Here is a 23543-nt window from a genome sequence, read left to right on the forward strand (position 1 = left end):
ATATTTAAATGAACCTGACACAAGAGTGTAAACAAGATGATAAATTGCGGGCAAGAATTGACAACGATGCAAATGGGAGCGGGAGGTGTGAGGGAGTCCAAAGATGTTAAGAAAGTATGTTATGATATATGTTATTCTGTTTCTTTATCTTTGCATTTTTATTCAAAAATCTTAATAAAATATTCTTTAAAAAAAAAAGTTTATCAGCAGAATATGTATTATACATATAGCACAACCTGGGCATTTAACATGCCATAGTGCAATTCGTGTTTTGATTTTTTAAAAATGTATTGCCAGAGGTGAATTCATACAAACACTGGAAAACTATGGATTTACATATCAAGAATTTTCTTGTCTCCAATTTGCATGAGTAATGTCATAATTAAAAGACGTCTTTGCAAAGCCTGCTGACAATTAATTTAAAAAAGATTGGAAGGACTTTATTGAATATATACAGAAGCAATGTTAAGGTTAATACATTAGCAGGATTTTAGAAATACTTGTAATGACATTATGAATGGACAGTAAGTAATATCAATGATTTTTCAATTTAAAATGGACATGCGGTATGATGATAAACCATGGAACGAGGGAAGGAACTAGGGGGAAGCCAACTTTTTTCTTTTTTCTTGTTTGATTATGAAGATGTACTGTTGTTGGGTTTATTTTATTTTTTATTTTTGGAACATTAATAAAATATTATTTTTAAAAAGTCCTCTTTGCAAATAAATAAATCGAATCACATAATATATCATTTGGAGTAGCCCTGCAATGACAGCCAAAGAACTAGTGTGTTTCTCTTAATCCCAGAATAGAGAAAATTTCTTTAATTGCTTGCACATTTTTGTTGGTGTTGCTTGGTATTGACAAGATTTCCTGAGCTCAGAGCCAGCGGATTCAGAGGTGTCCAAAGGCCCTACAGACTTGGCAGAACACAGCTCCCCAGAGCCTACGAAAGTGCCAGACTCTAGTTATGACAATGATGGCAGACAACACCCACAGAAGGAGGACATTCTTTTCAAGCTCGAAACAGTGGGAGAACTGGAAAGCGGACAATGACTTCTCTTTGCAAATGCTGAAAGAGGACCTCCAAGATTATGTGATGGAAGCCCTGAGTCAGTACTTCCTGCCAGGAAAGTTATTACTGCGTTACGCTGTTCTTCTAGACATTGTTCCACCCTCTTGCAGAAGATCTACGTGCTTCATGAAAGGGTAACCCTCTCAGAAAAGAAGTGTTGGTGAATATTATTCTCATATTAGAATACAATATTTTCTTTGTATTTTTTCTTTTTCTTTTTAAAAAAGCTAGCCAACAAACCAGACTATTCTGGAACATATTTTTCCTAACTGCATTCTTCCTGATCTAATAAAAAAGAATTAACTCGCCTGTGGGAACACCCAGCCCAAAACAGTGCTCACAAAGGACAATGCTGAATGGTTTTCAAAGAAACGTGGCTATCCCTCATAAGAGCGAAGCCATGCTATGAGTTGCTGGCGAAATCATTTATTCATGCACTTCATATGGTTTCTTCAAGACAACGATGCATTCTGCAGAGTGATGTATCTAGTCCTCATTAAACTGCCACTGCTTCTCAGCTTGCTCAATATCATGAATGTCGACTATGTCCAACTATGTCTAGTTGAATATCGGAAGGATTCCAAATGCCAGCTTCCTCAGTGATGGCAGCTGCAATCTGAGAGGCAAAACAGGAAGTGCCTCATGGAGAAAAATATAAATCACAATTGCATTGTTGAATCACATCAATTGCTGCACAGTCCAGTATCCTGTTTCCAATAGTGGCATTTCAGGTGTGGCATGTTTTGTCCCCCTGGAAACACACATGTTTATTCCATATATATAACATCTAAGCATAGGATAATTTCTGGAAACGCTAAAACTGGTTTTGTACAGTGGCTCTCCACCCTCCTGCTGTTGATCTTGCAACAGTGATGGGGAGAGCTGATGTCCATCTGTCAGTCACCTGGCATCACCATGCCACCAGGCGAAGCATTTTCCTTTGCCCAAATCAAACAGGACTGGCAAGGAAAGCGAGGTTGGCAATCGCTGCCAACCAGTAGTAGCAGCTGCAGACCCTGGTTTCTTTGTGCCATTGGAATTGAAAGATGAGGATTTCCAATCAGCTGATCAATACTTGCAGCAAGCACCACTTTGCTCTGGGATAGGCTGCACTACAGTGTTCCCAGGAGTTGCAACCTTGTCCCCTCTCCCCATATCTGTTTGTTTTATTTGCAAAGTCAATTGCTGTCTAGGACAATAATTTAAACTCTTGTGGAATTCCATGTGTCATGCATTGTGGTCTTTGCCAGAGTTCCTAGCTGACCACAGCCTTCAATACATAGACTAAGCATTTCGCATTCCAAGTAGCATTGATGAAACAGTTTGCTAGCTACTCACTGTACAGATTCCACCCCTCCTCAACCTAGTGCAAACATTTACCTTCCTCTCCCCAGCATGCACCTTTTTAAATGTTTTCTATTGTTATATGCTTTTGCTATATGGGCAAGAGATCTAAAATGCGCTTTCTAAAACTGCGTCTTTCCTCAGCCAGTTCTTCCAGAATGGTTATCAAGGAAATCAAACCCATTTCTTAGATCCTTGTTCTATAATTAACATTAAATGACAGCCTTCAAGAGACTTTTGTTTACACAAAAAACCTCATTGAATCTAGAAAAAGCATAGCATCATTAAAAAAAATTGCTGGACTCTCATTGTTAAGTGTAGGCATTTGTGTATGTGTGTGTGTGTGTGTCTTTTGAAATAAACACGCTCAACATTAAGTTGAAAGTACTGATTAAAAACAACATCTGGTTGAGTTCATTGCTCTGGGTCTTTTTTGAAATAAAACCATATGTCTTTTACTAATGGTTCTGTCTGAATATCAGTGAGCCCAAACTTCTGAAGTGGCCCTGCTTTCTGTGTATACAATAGGAAATGCATTTAGTACATCCGATGAAGAATCTGTAGACATTTAGCCACCGATTTCAGCAGGGCATGGCTGCCATTCAGAAGAAGCATGAATCACACAAGCGCAGAAGAGTCGAGTGCGCACTGTATTTTTCATTTTAGCAATTGCCCATAAAGCTGTTTTTTAGAAAACTGAAAGGGAGGAAATGAAGCAAACACTACAGGAAATTCCTGGCTCTGAGTACAAGCTGGGCAACTGGGAATATATCCCCTCTTTGGATTGATTGCATTGTATGGTCTTCTATTTTTAAAATTCATACTGGCTAATTTTCCAATCCCCCAGATCATCTGCATTCAATAATAATGTTTTGTGCAGATTCTTTCATTAGGCTGTTGTGAGCACTGCCCTTTTAACCCCTGCACACAATCAATACTGGAAATCTCACAGGAATCTTAATATCTTGTCCTAAATTGATTTTTAAAATGGTATGGTCCCCATATAGAAGGAACTGGCTCAGTGTTACAGACAGCAGAGAATATTCAGGTAAAGTAGCCTCATATATATGTTCCTAGATTATTTTAAGGTGTATTTAGGTGTGTTTTCACTGCATTAGTTAGTCTGGGGATATAAGCAGCAAAACACTTGACAGAAATAAACCTGGAATCCCAGATTTCATCAAATACAAATGTGGATTTGTGCAATCAATTCCAGGTATATTGTTTGCAAGAGTGTGAACATCTCACTTGCAGGGAAGCATGCAATAGCCCTTAATTTTCTGCAGTTGTAAAATAGAGGTTACATTATGATAGAATGTAAGAATAACACATGGCCTTTCCCCCCGGAATAGACTACTTAAACACAAAAAAGCATGTTCCACCCTCAATCTGATTATCTTAATATTATCCATTGAAGTTCTCATTAAACTGCTCCCAGGGAGAGCATTGGTCCTAGTCATTCTTGGGCAGTTATTGTGGCCTATGTGCCCTGATACTACAGCTCACCAGCACAGCTGCATTGATGAAGAGCTGGGAAGCCTTTTTTTGCTTCTCATGGGCCAACTCTGACAGGTGAGAAAGACAACCCACCTGAGAGTCACATGACATCATTATGATGTCACAGGGTTGGCAGGCAGGTGTGCTTTCCACTTATTGTAGTAATTTTATTTACGGCCATAGGCCCATACAGGTAAAAACGACACATAAATAACAACTTGTGCACGTGGGAAAAACAGCCGCTAAAACACCACTATAACAATAAAATACTATAAGATAGAATGGCATACTACGCCTTAGTTAGCTTGTAGTGCTCCTTGGCGTCGCTTTTGGGTAAGGACAGCGACCAGGAACCTTGCCACTTTCAGGGTCGTATGAGTATCCTTATCCTGCAAGATTTGGGCAAGGTGGAATTTTGGTGGGGTACCCTCTAGTTTCTGTATGATTGATCCCAACAAATTTGCCCGTGGCACATTGAACAGGGGGCAAGTGAACATAATGTGCTGGAGAGACTCCGGTGTCTCCTTATCACATTCGCACATGGCGGGGGCTTGGCCCTTTGAGAATCTATGTCTCAGGACATTGGAGGGAAAAACGTTGAACCTCGCTTTGGTGAAGGCCAGTCTATGGGCAACACTCGAAAGGGAGGAGAGGTATGATGGAACGCAGTAAGTTAAAGTGATACCAATGTTCTGAGGCGAACAAACACCTCCCCCCAGCATATAATTTCGCTGTAGATCGATGTCATCCAGTCTTTGGCGGATCAGTCTTTGAGCAGTAATTTGGTCTAGTTTTAGGGAATCTAAAGGAGAGATTCCATAACTCAGGAGTTTGGCATGAATTCTACTAGTCCAAAGGCTAGAGAATTCATCTCGCCATAAGCATTGGACAAGGTAGTGGTTTGGTAATCTATGCCACAATGATAACCAATAATTGAAGACTTGCTTCCACAGGCAAGTTTCTAAGGATGCGATCTTCAATTCTAGTCGCATGGTTGCGTTGCTTACGCACAGGGGGAGCATTAGGAGCCGACGTAGGAATTGATTTTGCAGTGTCTCAAGAGGGGCAAGATCTGTCATCACAGCCCAAAGCGGGGCAGCATAAGCAAGCACGGCAACCACTTTTGCCTTGAACACCTTTAGGGCCGAGGGAACATGCAAAGCTCCATCCGAAAAAAAGAATCGGAGGAGCGCATATGACAGAGTTTTGGCCTTGTTAAGTAGGTGTTGAATTTGAGCTTTCCACCCCAAATTGTATTGAAAAATAACTCCTAGGTATTGAAATTTTAGAACTTGCTCTATTTTTGTTCCACCAAGCTTCCATTCGTATAATCTCCGGCTTCTGGAGAAAATCAGAATCTTGGATTTAACATGGTTGATGGTTAATTGGTTGAGTTGACAATACATGGCAAAGATCTTCAAAGCTCTGGTTAGTCCAACACGTGTATAAGATAGAATTACCGCGTCGTCCGCATATAAAAGGAGTGGGCAGCGGTAGTCCGCTAGTCTAGGCGTGTGTGTACTTAGAGATGAGTTAACTAGGGGTGCTCGCATGTCGCTGATGAATAGGTTGAATAGACAGGGAGCCAATATACATCCTTGGCGCACTCCCTTGTTTATTGGTATTGAATTTGTGAGGTCGCCCGCAGGAGTAAGTCTCACTCTGGCAAGGGTACCTTCGTGGAGTTGACTTATAAGCCATAAGAGTCTTCTATCAATGCCCTGTTTCACAAGTTTCTCCCATAGGATGTTTCTAGGAACGCTGTCAAAGGCTGCCTTTAGGTCTAAGAAGGCAGCACAGAGGTAGCCCCGGGGAGGAGAGGAGTACTTCCGTGCAAGATGATAAAGAACTATCGCATGATCGGTTGTAGAGCGTTTAGTTCTGAACCCTGCTTGTTCGTGGCCAATCTGATTAGTCTCATCTACCCATCGCAATAGTTTAGTCAGCAAAAAGCTGGCATAAATTTTCCCTATGATCGAAAGGAGGCTGATGTATTTCCACTTATTCAAATCTTTACACAAGGATTGCAGAAACGACGGAGGGTGGGAGAGGAAGAAAGGGTAGTTTTGAAAGCAAAAGCAACGGAGGAGACTTCTGGAGCTCTGCCTTTTCTTGCAAAATGCTCCAAAACACACCCTAGATATCCAGAACACACCTTTCTTCCTTTCCGGACTAGGATGAAGGGAGAAATGAGTGTTTGCAAAACAACCCCTTCTCTCTTCCTGCCTCCAAGCCAAAAAACAACAACCCAGAGATCTGTTACTTTCAATATGCTCTCCCACAGCCAAGTTTGAAAAGGAAGAAATATATTGGATATCTAGACTATGTTTTGGATCTGTGATGGGGCAGGGGGAGGAGAAAGGAGCCTTTTGCCAGCAAATGCAATGGAGAAGACTTCTTCTGAATACTCTGCCTTCACTTGCAGAACACTTTCTTCCTTTCTCCTGATGCTCAGGGACGTCTTTTGACTTGCCTTGATTGCCTTCTTTGGCTCTGTTCTCCAAGCACATTCCCTGTCCACATTTTAACATAGGGCGGCACAGGAGGGGAGGTAGAGGGTCATGTGCTGCACAGACAACAGGTGGTATTCAGTGCAAGTCCTACTCAGAGTAAGCCCATTGAAAGTATTGAACCTAAGTTAATCATACCCATTAACTTCAGTGGGTCTACTCTGTGTAGGATTAGCCTTGAAAAGCATCCAAATAGCTTTCCCCTAATATTCCTGGACCCTCGTGGTTGCTTGAATGAAAACCTTGGCCTTTTGTGGCACTGCTGCTTGGTCAACCTCTTCCTATCCATTTCACAACCCAGAATCCAATGGGCAGTAGAGTTTCAGCTCAGCTCCCCTAAAGGAGTGTTGTTGTGGCAAATGTGGCATGAAATTAATTGCTAAAGAAGTAGTGTACAAATGTAAGAATTATGTAAAGTGATTGTCTACCCAGAGCAGTTAACTTGTATGTTTTTTCACAGCTTGATGGGAGTTGTAGTCCAAAACATCTGGGGGGGCACCCATTGGGGAGGGCTGTTATATACTAACAGTGAGCTCATTCTCTGAGTGCGGAACCTTATGTGGCCAGTTGGAACAATAACTGTAGCTATAGATGACTGGCCACTCTGCAGTACCTTTTAAAATCCATGAAGTGGTCCATAATCACAATTCATAGTCTCTTTAGCTATTAAGGATGGATTTATTGGTCCTCCTTTCTTCTGGATACAGGAGAAGCAGCTCTGATGTGGAGTCATAAACTCTTCTAATTGTTTTATCATCATTAATATAATAGGTCTCCAAAGATTGCTGAAAAAACATCATTATTGACCAGGATGTTCTTGCACCTGCGACTAGCTTTCAGAAGGATGACATCAGATTAGTCATAAGGTTTTTCTGCTCCTGAACATAAGACAAGAGAGTAGGGAAGTGAGGTGCAGGAATGATTGGTTGACAAGCAGGCTCGAGAGAGGATTACTTCACTTTTCCACTTGCAAACAAGGGATGCTTCAGAGTGTAGCATTTAGGACTTGAGCCACTTGAATCTAATTTCTCTGCAGGTCACTGGGCATGGATAAAAAGTGGAGAAAAATTACTCCAAACTAGGCAAACATATTCTTTGCCAAGCAGCCGTGAGAAGGCAAAGCAAGACAAGTTGTTCCCTAAATGGGAACACTCTGAAGAGAGCCACTTTTCAGTGTTGCAAATTTTACTGCTGGACAGTTGGTAAAATCAATATCAAGAAGCGTTGTGGGCCTAATTGTAGTACATGCTGGATTTCTATTTTTTATGGATCAGGTCATGTAGAGGTCATGTGCATTGGGTATTAGACATCAGGAATTCCAAAACAGAGAGACGTTGGCCACAGAAGTTTAAGGTCCAGTGAAGGGACTGGATACAGTGCATGTTATACATGTCAAATCAGAAGAAAGTCCAATTGATGTACCTCTGAGTAGAGAACTGCACTGCGGGACATATGTAGTCAAATAACCAATTTTTAATGCACTTAATAGCATCTTAAAAAGCAGAGGCATCACCTTGCCAACAAAGGTCGGTATAGTTAAAGCTATGGTTTTCCCAGTAGTGATGTATGGAAGTGAGAGCTGGACCATAAAGAAGGCTGATCGCCGAAGAATGGATACTTTTGAATTCTGGTGCTGGAGGAGACTCTTATGCTACTTTGGCCACCTCATGAGAAGAGAAGACTCCCTAGTGTTGGGAAAGATGGAGGACACAAGGAGAAGGGGGCGACAGAGGACAAGATGGTTGGACAGCATTCTCGAAGCTACCAGCATGAGTTTGACCAAACTGCGGGAGGCAGTGGAAGACAGGAGTGCCCGGTGTGCACTGGTCCATGGGGTCACGAAGAGTCGGACACGACTAAATGACTAAACAACAACAATAGCTGCTGGAGATGATTGTGGCTGATTACAGGGCCATAAATCGACAGTTTATATAAAAATTCAAAGATAAGCTTTTATAGTATATAATTGATGCCATATCTAAATGAACTTTATGGGTAAATGCAAATGCTTAACATCCCTGACAAAATGTTTGTTGGAAGAATAACCCTCTCTTAGTTTACATGACTGTCGTAAGACAGTTGTGGAAATACAGAGTGTTACTCAAAATTAATACTATGTTTTAATTTGCAGGCACTATAACCTACATTTGTTAGTGACAAATAAATTTCTACATTCTGTTAAGGAACAGTTCACATTTTTATGTCAAGCCATCTGCATGTTTCTGCACCTAAGCAGAATGTTGAGGTGTCAATGCTTTAAATAAACAAACTATTTTGTAAGAAAAGTCATAACCAGCTGCAATTACTTAGTATCACTATAAAAACATTTTTAAAAAACCACAGAGTTCTAGTGTTGTGAGAGAAGGTGAAAAGTGCTTCACTTTCTTCATACCAGGCATAATTTTCTGTGCTTTTATCCTGTCACCTTTTATTCCTATAATTCATCTTAGTTTGTTCCTAATTTAGAACTGAGCCTTCATCTAACAGATTTGGCTAAAGGCTTGAATTGCACTGTGTCTCCATGTATCATTTTTAAAAACTGAAGTATTTGGCAATTAATTACGGTCAGATATACTTTCCTTTTCTGCTTTCCACAGTTTCACTATACTTATCCTAATGTAATATTTTTTTCCACCCTGCAGGAGACTCTCAATATCAAATTCAGCTCAATTTCCTGTGTAAGTTTGTTTAAAATCAAAACCCATTAGTTGTTCAATATATCTTGCTGCCCCGATATATGAAACCTCTTAAGTGCTCTTGTGGTCTCTGGGTTTATAAGTCCTGAATCAATAAAGATAGCCTCTTCGGTCTCTGGCAAGGTGTAGCATACCCTCCTGGGCGCATTCGTCAACAAACAGTGATTTAGTCACAGAATTCAGAGTCTAATATGCATAGAAATGGCAAACAGGACAGATAATAAGGGCGTGCAGATACACAGATAAAGGATTGGTGGCACCAATTGGTGACCTTTGTTTCACCCTTAAAAGCTGTGGATTTGGCAGACATACCCACTTCTGTGAATGAACAGTGTTTACTAGTTAATAACTTTGTAGAAAAAGAACAACAGGAATTATCTAAAAGAGATGGAAATGTTCTCAGACAGGATCAAATGCACCATCACAGCATCTTGAAATTATGGGTAGTTGCTATTAATTATCATTGCAAATGGGATCATTGTGAGTTTAAAGGGGGGAGGGCTCAGTGTAGGAGAGGCTGAGCCAACATGAACAAACTGAGTGAGAAGAGTCATCTACCTTGGGGGGGGGGATATCTCCATGCCCAAATCAAAGTGCTGGTTTGACCCATAAAGTCTTAAATGGCTCAGGACCGTAATACCTCAAGGATCACCTATCCCCATATGAACCTGCCTGCTCCTGAGATCATCTTCTGAGTCCCTTCTTCATGTGCCTCCTCCACAAGAGGTCCGGAGGGTGGCCACATGAGAATGGGCCTTTTCTGCAGTGGCTCCCCATTTGTGGAATGCCCTCCTCAGGGAGGTAGACACCTTTAGGCGCCAGGCAAAAATGTTCCTCTCAGGCCTTTGACTGATTGATGCCTTTTTAAAATGTGTTGTGGAAGGTGGGGATCATTGGGCAGCCTTTGTTTTTTTTACAGGGGTACCTCAGGTTACATACACTTCAGGTTACAGACGCTTCAGGTTACAGACTCCGCTAATCCAGAAATAGTGCTTCAGGTTAAGAACTTTGCTTCAGGATGAGAACAGAAATCGTGCTACGGCGGCGCAGCAGCAGCAGGAGGCCCCATTAGCAAAAGTGGTGCTTCAGGTTAAGAACAGTTTCAGGTTAAGAACGGACCGCCGGAACGAATTAAGTACTTAACCCGAGGAACCGAACCACTGTATTTATTATGTATTTTCTGTTTTTTATATTGCTATTTTATATTGTGAACATGGCTGAATCTCCAGCCGTGTTTCCATTATTGCTGGGACTATGGAAAGGGTTCAAGGCAGGTAAAACCAAAAAACAGTTACATGGCACCATCAGGATGCACACACCAAGATTACCAGTCCAGGGAGAAGTCTTGGGAGACAGAGAAGCATTGACTGGTAAGAAGTACCTGCTGACATATCCCAGGAACTGCTCTTTCAAACCTACTCACCAGGCATATTGTCACTCCTGGCAAATGAAATCTCCCTTTTCTCTCTTAACTAAGTTATGGATGGGTCAGAAGGGGGAAAGAGCTGAATAAGCATCTCTGTGAATATGCAAAGAGTCCTGCCAGGGCAAAGTACACCTGACACTGGGTTAATCCTTGAAGATAGTGCAGATTTCACTTTAACCTACTGCACAGTCCAGGAAGACTTGCGGGGAGGAATGTTGAGTCCAGGCTCTCTTCGGTGGGCTTTGGTGACATTCCTGATTATTTCTGGATTCAACTATGGATCTGAATCTACTGAGAAAAAGAGAGCAAAAAGGGGCATCAATCAGGATCAGTAAGTATCATTCTTGGGGTGTTAACCTGCAACCTGGCTTGCTCAGATAGAGCATAGATCAATCAGCTTCATTATATCTTTGGCAAATTTAACACCATGTGCAATCTTCATCCTTTTCAATGTACCAGGCCTCGCTTGTCCTCCGAAAGGGGCAATTTAGTGTTCCATACTGGCTCTGCCAAAAATATTGAATTCAGAACCGGATCGCAGGGCAGAATAAAAGTTAACGAAGAAGACCTTGTGGAGACTCTGATCCAGGTAATCTTTTGTGTGGTTTTATTTGGTTCATTGGTGTCCTTCAAATGGCTTTTGGATGCAAAGAGTTATAGTCAATCAGTATGGAGTTACACAGAGCCATCAGGGCGCATAGAGTTTCATAAGATAGGTCCCTGTCCTGAGGAGCTCACAGGCAATAATTTGGCACAGAGGAAGGGGAGGGGAGGTCAGCCAAAATGATTTGAGTATACAATGGTGCCTAGTGCCACCATAATTTCAGGCATCAACTGTATTTGTTTATTTCATTAACTTAATTTATGAATCACTTCCCATAAAACATCCCAAATGAATAGCAATCAAAGCGTCAACAATAAAATAATATATTACAATAATTTCAGAGCTAATACTGATAGACACTAGGATAAAAGTCTGTACCACAGATTGCATCCACTTAAATGGCTTGTTGAAAAAGGAAGGTATTGGATAGTCACCAAAATGACAACAGAGGTGGTATCTGTCAGATACGGAACGGGAGGGAATTCCAAAGTGCCTGATTCCTATTTCATATGGAACAGAGCTCCCAATAAGATGCTATCAGAGTTGGAAGGGATCCTGAAGATCATCTAGTCCAAACCCCTGCAATGCAGGGATATGCAGCCATCCCATACAGGGATCAAACCTTCAACCCTGGCATTATCAGCACCACAATCTAACCCACTGAGCTATCAGCACAGTGATTAAGTAAATAAGGGGTGAGGCAATCTTTGGGGTATCCTGGTTCCAAGCTGTATAGTACTTTATACTTTGAATTTGGTTTCGGTAGCTAAATGGCAGATAGTGCAATTTTCTTTCACTGTTGTATTGACAATGTTGATGGAACACTTCCGTCTGTTGTGAGTTAGACCACTTCAATCAATCCAGCTCTGGACTCGACTATCCCACACGGTGCATGCCTTTCTGCAAAAGTAATTGGGCCATGTGGAAAACACAGTTGTGATATGAGGTCTTTTCGTTGCTATGGGGACAGTCCAGGCCACAAGTGCTTCTGGAGTTCTTTAGCTCATGCCTCTCTTCATGGTATCCTTGGTTTCCCCCTTTTCATAAAACCAACGGTACCCGGAAAAATCAAGTGCTATAGTCACGTGGCTTCTTCCAAACTAAGTGGGTTCAGAGCTCTTCAAAGCATTCAAGCCCACAAATCCAGCATCTACTCCTGCTTCTATCTTATTCTGATCTTCTCCCATTTGTCTAAAGAATTTTATTTATTTATTTATTTTACTTCACTTAATAGCTGCTGGAGATGATTGTGGCTGATTACAGGGCCATAAATCGAGAGTTTATATAAAAATTCAAAGATAAGCTTTTATAGTATATAATTTATGCCTTATCTAAATGAACTTTATAATAACAACATCATATAATAGAAGTGATGTCAGGGTTAGCATGTGGCAACAACAGCTGAAATATACTGTGGCCTTGTAAGACCTTTTGATCCCAGGGTGGGCTTTTGTATGTGTACAATTGATGTGCAAAGCTAGAATTGGTGTCATCGCCCTTTCACCCCCATTTTGTGAGAACCCCTCGACCTCATTGTTGCTCTTATTCCCTTACTTGCCCCCACCCCCAAGCGGTGTAAAAGGGGAAGGGCAGGTGAGCAACCAAGCAGAAAGTAATGTATGTATTTACTTTTTATATGCCAATATTTTTACACTGCTTCTATGGGGTGTATAGGGTGTTAGGGGAGGGGTAGTACTTCTGGTGGGGGACACATCATGCTCCTTCTGCGGTAGTTTGTCTACCTTTGGTCCCTACCCTGCACTCAGCTCTCACCTGTGGTACCTAGAAGCATGTGACAGTGGCCACACCCTGGGAAATGGTTTCGACTTGCCAGCTGAACCATGTGAGGGTAGCCAAAGGGACGTCCCCTGCGTGTGAAGATGCAGGTTGGGTGGGTTGGGCAGGCAAGACCAATAGTGGGTCCAACAGTCAAGAAGGCGGTTTCAGCATGTTCTGTAGAGGGAAGTGAGGGGCAGATGGGGCTTGTCATCCTGGAGCAGTAGCCCATCTAGGAGAAGGAAAACTCTGGTCTTAAACCTCCACAGCCTTGCAGGATATCTTCGGGAGAAGAAAAGGCTAAGGAGTAAACCCTACACAAATCTGGAGTGGAGTTCCTAAGGCAGTTGGATGGTGCTTTGTAGGCCTCCCTCCATCATCCAACAGTGTTCTGTATCTATCTCCCTTGTGGATTTCTCACAACATCTCTGAAAACTGAGTACATTCCCTGCACTTTAAAGCACTGTCAATTTCTTTCAAAATTTAGATCAGAAAGAATAAAGATGAGATTCTGGAACTGAAAAGAATCGCTGGTATCCCTCAAAATATTTCCAGTCAGATCACACAGCTTCATTCTAAGGTAAGTCTTATTTTCTATAAAGTTATACACAAAGATATTTTCAGCTCTTCACCATGTGAAGAAAAAAAGTCAGTCTTTTGCCATAAGAGTGATGTAGTAGTTGGAATGTCAGGAAATGACCTTTCCAAATTTCCACTCAGCCATGAAGTTCATTGCACAACCTTGGGCTCATTCCTATTTTTCAGCCCCACTTACCTTACAGGATTACTGTGAGGATGAAATGGGGCAGTGAGGAAGCCATCTATACTGTCTCAAAATTCTTGGAGGAAATAGTGGGATATAACTGTAATAAAGTTTCATATCCTAGTTGAGAATTCTGCACTTTAAACCACATAGACAGTGCTCACAATACCTATTTTCAAAAATCATTGTATTTGTTTGTTCTATAAAGAGACATATACTGATTTCACTGGGTACTGGGCCAAATCTTATTTCTATGGATTTTTTCTCTCCAGCTCCATGCTTTTTACCAACCTACTGCCACAATCACTCATGCAAGCCTAGTTTGGAGTGTTGTTTTCATTAAAAACAGCACATAATGTGTGCAAGAACTTCTAGCAAAGAGTTACCAGAGCTGGTTGAATTTGAAAATAAAACCCCCGTTTCTTATATCATTATTAATCATACACCCAGCACTGAAATTTGCTTGCTTTCCAGGCAAATCACAAGTTTTAGTTAGACAGATGGAAGTTGACAGTGCAGATCCAAATGTAAAATCCCATGACATGCTTTGTTCAGGTGGTGCATAATTCTGCACTAAAGCTATTGTAAATCCTGCTGATTTTAATGGGAGAAGTTACTCAACTTTTTCCTGTTGAAATTAACTGAAGCTGTTCAATTTCTACTGTCTTGTGCCTTTAAAAAACACACACAAGGAGGTGGTTTTTGCAATGCAGCAGAATGAATCGATCTGCTACAGAGGGGACTGTGCAAACAGTAAATTTTGGAACTAGGTGTCTGACTGGTGCAACAAGATTATTAAAGTGGCAGCCCTAGTAGGGGAAAGAGAGGCACAGGCAGAAAAATCTCTTCGGTCAGCCCTGTCCATGAAGCGTCAAAGGCAAAGCATAACGATTAAGATAATGATGGAATAAGTGAGGAAAGAATCATCTTCACTATTTTGCTGAGTCATCGCTGTAAACTGATGCTTTCTTGTCCATTCAGGACTGGTGCTAGACGTCAGGCGATCATCAGCAGAGTGCTGCTGATGCCTCTGTGCTGCTGGACACCAATATTTTTTTTTTAAATATAAATATTTATTAAGATTTTTGTAAAAGAAAAACATAAGTAACAAACAACATTGCTTATATCATAACAGAATTTCATAACTTGTTTAGACTTCCTCACGTCTCCTGCTCCCACTTACAGTGTTAAAAAGTTTTTTCAAGCAAATTATCATCTTGTTTGCAGTCTTATATCCACTCGTTTAAATATAATCTAATAGTTCTCCCAAAGGGTTTGTCTTTTCCTTAATCTCGCTTATCATCAAATTCCAATCTAGTTTAGTGGTGGCCACTTATTTATGATCAAGCATCCTTCTTAACATTCAATCAAATTACAATATTTTTGTAAATAAATTTTAAATTTCTTCCAGTCTTCTTCAATCCTTTCTTCTCCCAGGTCACGGATTCTGCCGGTCATCTCTGCCAGTTGCATATAGTCTATCAGCTGCATCTGCCATTCTTCCAGTGTGGGTAGATCTTGAGTCTTCCAGTTCTTGGCAATGAGTATCCTTGCTGCTGTTGTTGCGTACATAAAAAATGTTCGGTCCTTCTTTAACACCTTCTGGCCGACAATACCCAGGAGGAAGGCCTCTGGTTTCTTAGTAAAGGTATACTTAAATACCTTTTTCAACTCATTATATATCATTTCCCAGAAGGCCTTCACTTTAGGGCAGGTCCACCAGAGGTGAAAGAATGTTCCTTCATTTTCCTTACATTTCCAACATTTATTATCAGACGAATGGTATATTTTGGCAAGTTTAACTGGGGTCATGTACCATCTATATATCATTTTCATTACATTTTCCTTCAAAGCATTACATGCAGTGATGTTCAGCCCAGTGGTCCACAACCTTTCCCAGTCCTCAAACATGATGTTATGCCCAATATCCTGTGCCCACTTTATCATAGCAGATTTAACCATTTCGTCTTGTGTGTTCCATTTTAACAGCAAGTTGTACATTCTTGATAGTACCTTAGTCTTTGGTTCTAACAATTCTGTCTCTAACTTCGATTTCTCCACCTGGAACCCTAGTTTTTTGTCATTTTTAAAAACTTCTTTAATCTGGGCGTAGTGTAACCAGTCTCGCACTTTACCCTCCATTTTCTCCAAACTCTGCAATTTCCAATTGTCACCGTCTTTTTCTAATATTTCCCAATATTTTGGCCAATTGGCCTCCATATTGGGTCTTTTTCGGGCCTTGGTTTCCAGAGGGGACAGCCACCTCGGAGTTTTATTTTCCAATAAGTCTTTGTATTTTGTCCAGACATTGAATACTGCTTTCCTGACAATATGGTTCTTAAAGGCCTTATTGATCTTAACTTTGTCATACCATAAATATGCATGCCAGCCAAAAACATTGTTAAAACCTTCCAAGTCCAACACATCTGTGTCTTCAAGAAGTAGTCAGTCTTTTAGCCAGGAAAAAGCTGCGGCTTCATAGTACAGTTTTAAGTCTGGCAGGGCGAAGCCCCCTCTTTCTTTCGCGTCAGTTAATATCTTAAACTTAATTCTGGGCTTTTTGCCCTGCCAGACAAATTTAGAGATATCTCTCTGCCACTTCCGGAAACACTCCGTCTTGTCCACAATTTGCAATGTTTGAAACAAAAACAACATCTTTGGCAATACATTCATCTTAATAGCAGCAATTCGGCCTAACAAAGAAAGCTTCAATTTTGTCCAACTGTCCAAGTCTCTCTTAATTTCAGACCAACATTTTTCATAATTATCCTTAAATAGACTCAGATTTTTTGCTGTTATGTTTACCCCTAGGTACTTTACTTTTTTAACCACAGTTAGTTCTGTTTCTCTCTGAAACCGTTCTGACTCTGTATCTGTCAAATTTTTCCCCAACACCTTAGTTTTCTGTTTATTTCATTTATGGACACCAATAGCTTTGTGGCAGTTTCGCCCCAGTTCCCCTCTTCCATTGCTGCTCCTTCTCCTTCTCCTCTGACCCCCCTCTTCCTTTTTTTCTTAAAAAAGAAGTGTAAGGTAGTTTTCAGCTAAGTTTTACTTAGAAGAGACCCTCTGAAATTAATGAACATGAGCCTAAGTTATCTTTATTAATTTAAACGAGTCTACTCTAAGACTTAGTTGACCACCACCCATATTCTTCGCTGTTGTGATGGTTTCTCCACCACTTCTGGGTCCAGAACAGGCACCTGTCTGAGCTGGGCATTTGGAACAGGGTGGTGGGAGAAGTATTAGTACCACCACTGTGATTTGCTGCCGTGGCTAGAAAGATTATGTTAAAACTTCGATATATAGAATCAGCTTAATTTTTATTTATTTTTTTCAACTATGCTTTTTTGTATGTAGTATGCCCTGGCAAACTACATTTTCTGTGCTACCTCACCCCAAACGTCTGGCTCTAAGAAGGATACCTTTCTCAGAGTCCAAGCAAGGCAGACAGGAAAGTGGAGGTTGGAAACCAGCCAGTCACCATGGATGTAAGCAAGTTGGGCTCTCAAGCAAAGTAGGCTGTGGTGTCTGCACACATACATTCAGTGGGTTGGGCTGTGCGCGCCATGTGGTCTGTCCTGCACCCAGTGGCAGAGCTTCATGTTCCAACACCGTGGCAGGGGGCAGAGAGTAGGCGGGGGCGTGGCTGGTGCGCATCCTGGGAAGCATGGTGTGCGTCCTGGGGGCGTGGTGCACTGCCTGCAGGGGCGTGGCACGTGTCCTGGAAGTGTGGCGTGGTGTGGTGCCTGCAGGGTAGTGGCGTGCGCCCTGGGGGCATGGCACACTGCCCTCAGGGGCGTGGTGCCCAGCGCAGGCGGGGGGGCCGCCACGATGGCACCCCACCAGGATTGCGCTGCCAGGGGCGGTGCGCTCCCTCTGCTCCCGTCTTCCTCTGCCAGTGCCTGCACCCCTCAAGTGAGCCTGTTGTGGTTGGAGTACGTTGCCATCACCACTGTTGAAATAGGATTCAGCTTCCAGTCTGTTCAACTTCTGTACATAGACCAGAGGGATTGGCCCCCATCTTGCTATTTTTGGATTAATCATTAGCTTCATTTGCAGCATTGATATTGATCTGTAGTTATCTAAGTATATTTCATTTTGTTTTCTATTTTAAGCAAATTTTCAAATTACTTTGGCAGCTTCGGGATCTTTAGTTAACTTAACTTGTATTGGTTTTTGGAAAATGCTATGTGTATATATATATATATACCTTCATAAATATGAAAACATAAAATGTGTACGTTAATGCTTAACCCACAATCCTGGGGTCTGGAGTTTTTGCTTCAAGTTTAGAAGATCACACAAGCACAGTTCTGTATCATGTTTTTCTTTTTTAAAAATGCTCTGTATTCAATATACAAAACTGTATCTTTATATAGATAGCGGGAGCAGAAACATAAAATTCTGAATTAGAGCATTTCAATCTCTTTAGGCTTGTTTTTGAAAACATTCAATGGTCAATTCATTCTTGATGTAAGTGGCTTTGGCTGTTGTAGGCCTTCAGAAAACATTTCATAGACTAAGAACTTATTCAGAAGCAAATATAAGAGTTTGTTGGTCTTTTTTTTTCTACAGAGTTTTACATAACTTCATGAAATAGACTCAAAAAATGACTAGAGACAAATAAGTTTCTTTCACTAATCACTGATTTAGGTTACATGACAAATGTCAGGGAACTGCCATCGGAGCCAGAGGCGGAGGCAAGCCTCCCAAGCGATGCCGGAGAAGGGCCCAGCGGGGAGAGAGGCAGCTCATCGGCTGGGGAAGGAAATCAGCGTAACACCAGGGATAAAGGGGGGCAGATGGGGGAATCGGCGAGGGGGCTCCAGGACTCCTCGCCAGAGACCAGCGGGGAGAGCACAGGTCCTCTGCTGCCCACACCAACCCTGCGCAGAAGACTTCCGCGCAAGGGAGAGTAGGCGGAGACTTGGCGTCAAAGAACTTCTTTGCTGGAAGAGGTTCAAGAAACACCCACTGACGGATTCTGCTAGCAACTGAAACAGCCACGAAGTGAAGGGCTGTCCAGACAGAAAAGATTTAACCAGGCAACCTAGCCAGGAGTGGTATACAACATTAGAAACACAAAACATCAAAAAAGGAATGGCAAGACAAACTGTTAGACTATATTGAATTGGCTAGATTAACAGAGGCAAGAGTTTCAAAAAGCATGGGGAAAATGCAGAGAATACTTCACCAAACAGTGCCCTCAAATACATACCTGGACTTGTTTCGATTAATGTCTTCAGGAGACTTTGTGGATATTTAAGTTATAATTAGAAAAACCTTAATAATTATTCATAAGGGAAACAGCTTATAAGAAGTAAATAAGGAGGCCAGATACAGGATAAAGGAAGTCTTTTATTTGGTTGTTTGTACTGTTGTATGTTATGCTTATTGTATGTTATTTTCACGTTTAATGAGGGTGGATTTCTGTATTGGGGGGTGGGGGGTTTATGTTATGTTGTAAATAAAATTTCCAATCAAAATTTATAAAAAAAGAAAGAAACACAGAACATCAACAAGAAAAACCTTATAAAAGCATAGTAAAAAGCATACAGACAGACAGCCTAATAGTAAAACAATTATAATAATATCAGCCCCCCCCACAACACACTTTCACAGGCCATAGATTATTAAATAGACATAGGCCTGGGAAAAGAGGAATGTTTTTGCCTGGCGTTTTCCTGAGTGCTTGGAAGGTGATGATTCTTCATCAGAGCTTGGAGAAGAGGGGTGTGGGTGGGTGTGAAAAACCTTTTGGAAGAGAAAGATCTGTGAGCCCAGTCCTGGCACCTTAAGGGTACAAGATCTCTCTGGGGTTCTGATGTGGGACAATGGGTCTGCTGTCTTGTAGGAGTATGGGCTGTTTTGCAAATAAAGCAGATGCTATGAAGGTGCCATGAATCTCATCCAATGAAACCAGATCTGGACAGCCCTGCCCAGGGACCTTCTTCACGGCTTGTGGTGGTGCAGAGAACACAACAGGACTGAAAATATATTCTCTTTGAAATTCCACCCTTTCTTCTTAGCCTGCCCATTATGCTTGATTATAATGTCTAGCTGTTATTCCAGGAATGTCTAGCTATTATTCCCAAATGTTTGTCTTTATATTTCTGTTGTAGATTGTGAATATCGAAGGCAGACTTCAAAGCCTTGAGCAGGTGAGTAATTTTATGGAAGAAGACAAAGTGTTCTGTAGTCAGAAATCTTAGAAGAGCGGCAAGAAGATAAATTGTGCTCAATCCTGGGCTACGCATGAATGTATCTTAAAAAAACAACAACCCAAAAGGTGAAGTGGTGTTGATGGAATGAAGATAACAGGGCTGTGTGCACACCCTATTCTGATGCAGGGCACAATCCAGTATAGCTATGTGGACCTCCTTCTCCCCTCCTGCCTCCCTTTTGAAAGTCCTGGATCACTCCTAGTACATCTGATCTGATACCAGGTGATCCAGGGTTAGCTCAACCCTGTGGCTGAATCCTTGGTTTACCCAAATCAGCCCAATTCATTTGGGCATCCAGGGTTCAGTTGGGGTCAGCAGACAGCCCTCGTAAATAAACTTTAATGCTTATTTCTGAAAAATACAGTAGGTTTTCTATTGACAAAGCAAAAGGAGAGCTTCTGTTATGCACCCATTAAGTTTATTCTCTGAATTGGCTGTTTGCGAGCACCTAAGCAGAGCCAAGTCCTCTACACACTATGAAGGTTATTTAAGAAAGACTGTGCCAATGAAGTCATAAACGCTAACTGACTGGGTTTATTTTTGCCCTTGTTTTGTGCCAGACCATCCTGAGAAAAGCCTGTAGCAGCAATCCCTGCCAGAATTCTGGAACCTGCATTGATTTGCTAGATGCCTTCTTCTGTCTTTGCCCCAACAACTGGCAGGTAAGGTAGTCGCTCAACAACTTCCAATTGATGCAATATGTAAAGTTCAATCACTGCTACTGCCATCATCTGCAAAGGACCCAATCAATGCATTGCTTACAGAAGCATGTAGGGAAATAAACATGGTGTTATCGATTAGGGGAAGGGCTGTAGTTCAGTGATAGGGCATCTGCAGAAGGCCACACATTCAATCCCTAGCATCGCCAGGTAAGGGCTGTGAATGTTCTCCATCTGAACCCCTGGAAAACCAGTATCATTGAGTGTACAGTGGTACCTCGGGTTACAGACACTTCAGGTTACAGACCCCGCTAACCCAGAAATAGTACCTCGGGTTAAGAACTTTGCTTCAGGATGAGAACAGAAATTGTGCAGCGGCGGTGTGGCGACCGCTAAAGTGGTATCTCAGATTAGCTAAAGTGGTACCTCAGGTTAAGAACAGTTTCAGGTTAAGAACGGACCTCCAGAACGAATTAAGTTCTTAACCCGAGGTACCACTGTACTGAGTTAGCTGAGCGCAATGTTTTGGCTAAGCAACTTAGTACACAAGAAGAAGAGCCTTGCTGGATGAATAAGCCATTTACAAAGTAAAAAAAATAAAAACAAACCACTTACACAAAATCAAAATATAAACACCCATAATTAAAATTAGCAATAACACAATCCTACTGAAGCATTAATGTGTGATTCAGTCCAATAGTTTTTAATATTTACTGTATTTTTTATTTCTTTTTGCAGATTTTTTAATTAAAGTTTTACAATACAACGAAATAATATCTAGAAAAAATGAAGTCAGAAATATCAGAAAAAGAAAGGAAAGGACAAGAACAACAAAAGTAAAGAGAGGAAAGCAAAGACAGGACAAATCCGTTAGAAATAATAATAAACAAACACACACACACAAACACACACACACACACACACACACACACACACAGAGAGAGAGAGAGAGACCCTTTTCATTTTTTCTGTGCTGTTTTGCTGTCAGATGAGGAATGCACCATAGGTGGAAATGGTTTTCATTTAAACATTAATCATCTTATTCATGGGTTTCGCAAGTTCCAAAATTAAAATTTTATTCATGCAGAGGAAGGGGGGAGGCAAGTATGGATGCTTAACTGAACCTCTTGTATTAGTAGGATGTATTGTGTTTATGGCAGCACACAAATGGATCTCTAAAGATTAACCCCTTGAGCAGAGCATGTGCTCCTTTGCATATTTGGCATCAGTGGCTGGAGGGCTAATGGTGCATGATTTCACTCCCCAAGGAGAAGCTCCATGCTTCTACTATAATGGCCCCATGCTTTAAATTAAATAAAAGCATGCTATATTTCCATGGACAAGCAGGGGAGATCTGAACAACTGAATTTGGTTTTAGTGTTTGTGAAGGGCAGTATTGCCGCAAGCCAACCAGATGCTGCGTTACAATTTGAAATTCTATATCATCACATTGGCTCTGCGGACCCCATTGTGTGTCTGTTTTACTCAGGAAATAAGCTCGATTTCACTCTGTTTTCAGGGGCCATTCTGCTCTGCCGACGTTAATGAATGTCAGATTTATGCTGGGACACCTCTAGGCTGCCAGAATGGGGCAACATGTGTAAATACCCCAGGTAGTTACAGGTAAGTAACTCCTGCTAATGTCCTTAGGAGGATGTCCGTTATAGTTTTGCTGAGTGCTACGAACATGCAAGATACAACAATAAAGAGTGCCTCTAGATCGCCACAATTTACAGGAGGAATTCAAGTGGATACTGGAAATTTAGGCTTGTGCAACAAAAGCAGATTAAACAATGGTCTGTCGCAACAAATCCACTTCTAAAACAACAAAAGCAGACTTTTGTGGTTAAGAAAATGAGCAAGAAACACACAGAAAAAGTGTGGAAAGGACCAATGATTAATGGGAAAACATATCAACAGCCTGCTGCTGCTGCCCACCTTTAGCAGCAGCTTTTGTAGCTGGAGTCAGTCCCGTCCTTGAGTGGTTTAAAAAAGTATCACAAAGAAGAGGCCACTCAGGGAATTCATAACAACTCTTTTCAATATAAAACAGTTTATGGAGGGAACAAACCATGCTGCAGGTTGTTGCTTGCGATGAAGAACTAAACCTAAACTACACACTGCCTGAGAGCTGATTCAGCAGCTCCCAGTATGGTAAGCCAAGAGGGCAAATATACTACAGGTTTTTTCCTGGCTGGAATATATATTTGAACTCTGATTATACATATTTCTTGCCTGGAGTAGGATACGGAGGGTGTGGGTGGGTGTATATATATATGTGTGTGCGCGCGCGCAAAACTAGCCTACTGTTCACATTTTAAGTTCATTGCTCCACCCCCTTTTACCTCTGGCCCTTCCCATGCTGACATTTCATGCAGCCCTCCTAGCTTAGGCTTGTTTTAAGGTCCTGCTCCTTAAAAAATGGCTAGCTGGTAAAAACACCCATAATTTCCTGACAAAGCTTTCTCAATGGGACCGCAGGCCTGAGTTCTCTGCAAAGCATTTTGGTTTTGGAATAACAACACACACAAAATCCCTTCCTCTGCAAATATTTGCTTGGCATTCCTTGTGCTTTGGAAAGCTTGCAAGCTTTTACACAAATTAGTTCAGGGCAACTCTTGATTTTGATTTGATTATTCTTTAGTCCACTTCTTTGTCTGTGCACACATAAGGTTAAAAACAAGAACCTTCCTGAAGTGTCACCCATCTCACTCTGTGAGTTCTCTCTTGCCTGCCAATCAGACCCTCTGAGAATTGCCTCCTGTTCCACCGTGTGTGTGAGACGGAGAAGGTGGGTGGGTAGAGAAGGAGAGCACTTCACATAGCACATAGATAAATCCTGGAATTTGGTTCCACAGTGAGAAATGATGGCTACCAACTTGAATGACTTCCAAGTGTCCCAGAAAAACTGGAACATCCCATTTCCTCCTGCAACAGCACTTAACCATCCAGAGATCCTTTAC

The 23543-nt window shown here is 41.5% G+C and overlaps 1 protein-coding gene across 1 annotated transcript in view; it reads left to right on the top strand.

Moving 5' to 3' along the window:
* Nucleotides 1-10740: 10740 nt before the first annotated feature.
* Nucleotides 10741-23543, top strand: part of CUBN (cubilin) — a 130342-nt gene continuing 117539 nt past the window's right edge. The window contains exons 1-6 of the mRNA XM_083704489.1: nt 10741-10882; nt 11011-11140; nt 13419-13511; nt 19820-19858; nt 20482-20583; nt 22100-22203. Of these exons, the coding sequence (XP_083560615.1) occupies nt 10764-10882; nt 11011-11140; nt 13419-13511; nt 19820-19858; nt 20482-20583; nt 22100-22203 (587 nt within the window). The 5' untranslated portion in view covers nt 10741-10763. The remainder of the gene's footprint in view (nt 10883-11010; nt 11141-13418; nt 13512-19819; nt 19859-20481; nt 20584-22099; nt 22204-23543) is intronic.

The sequence above is a fragment of the Podarcis gaigeae genome (genome assembly GCF_964106915.1).
Source record: "Podarcis gaigeae genome assembly, chromosome: 12".
Classification (NCBI taxonomy): domain Eukaryota; kingdom Metazoa; phylum Chordata; class Lepidosauria; order Squamata; family Lacertidae; genus Podarcis; species Podarcis gaigeae.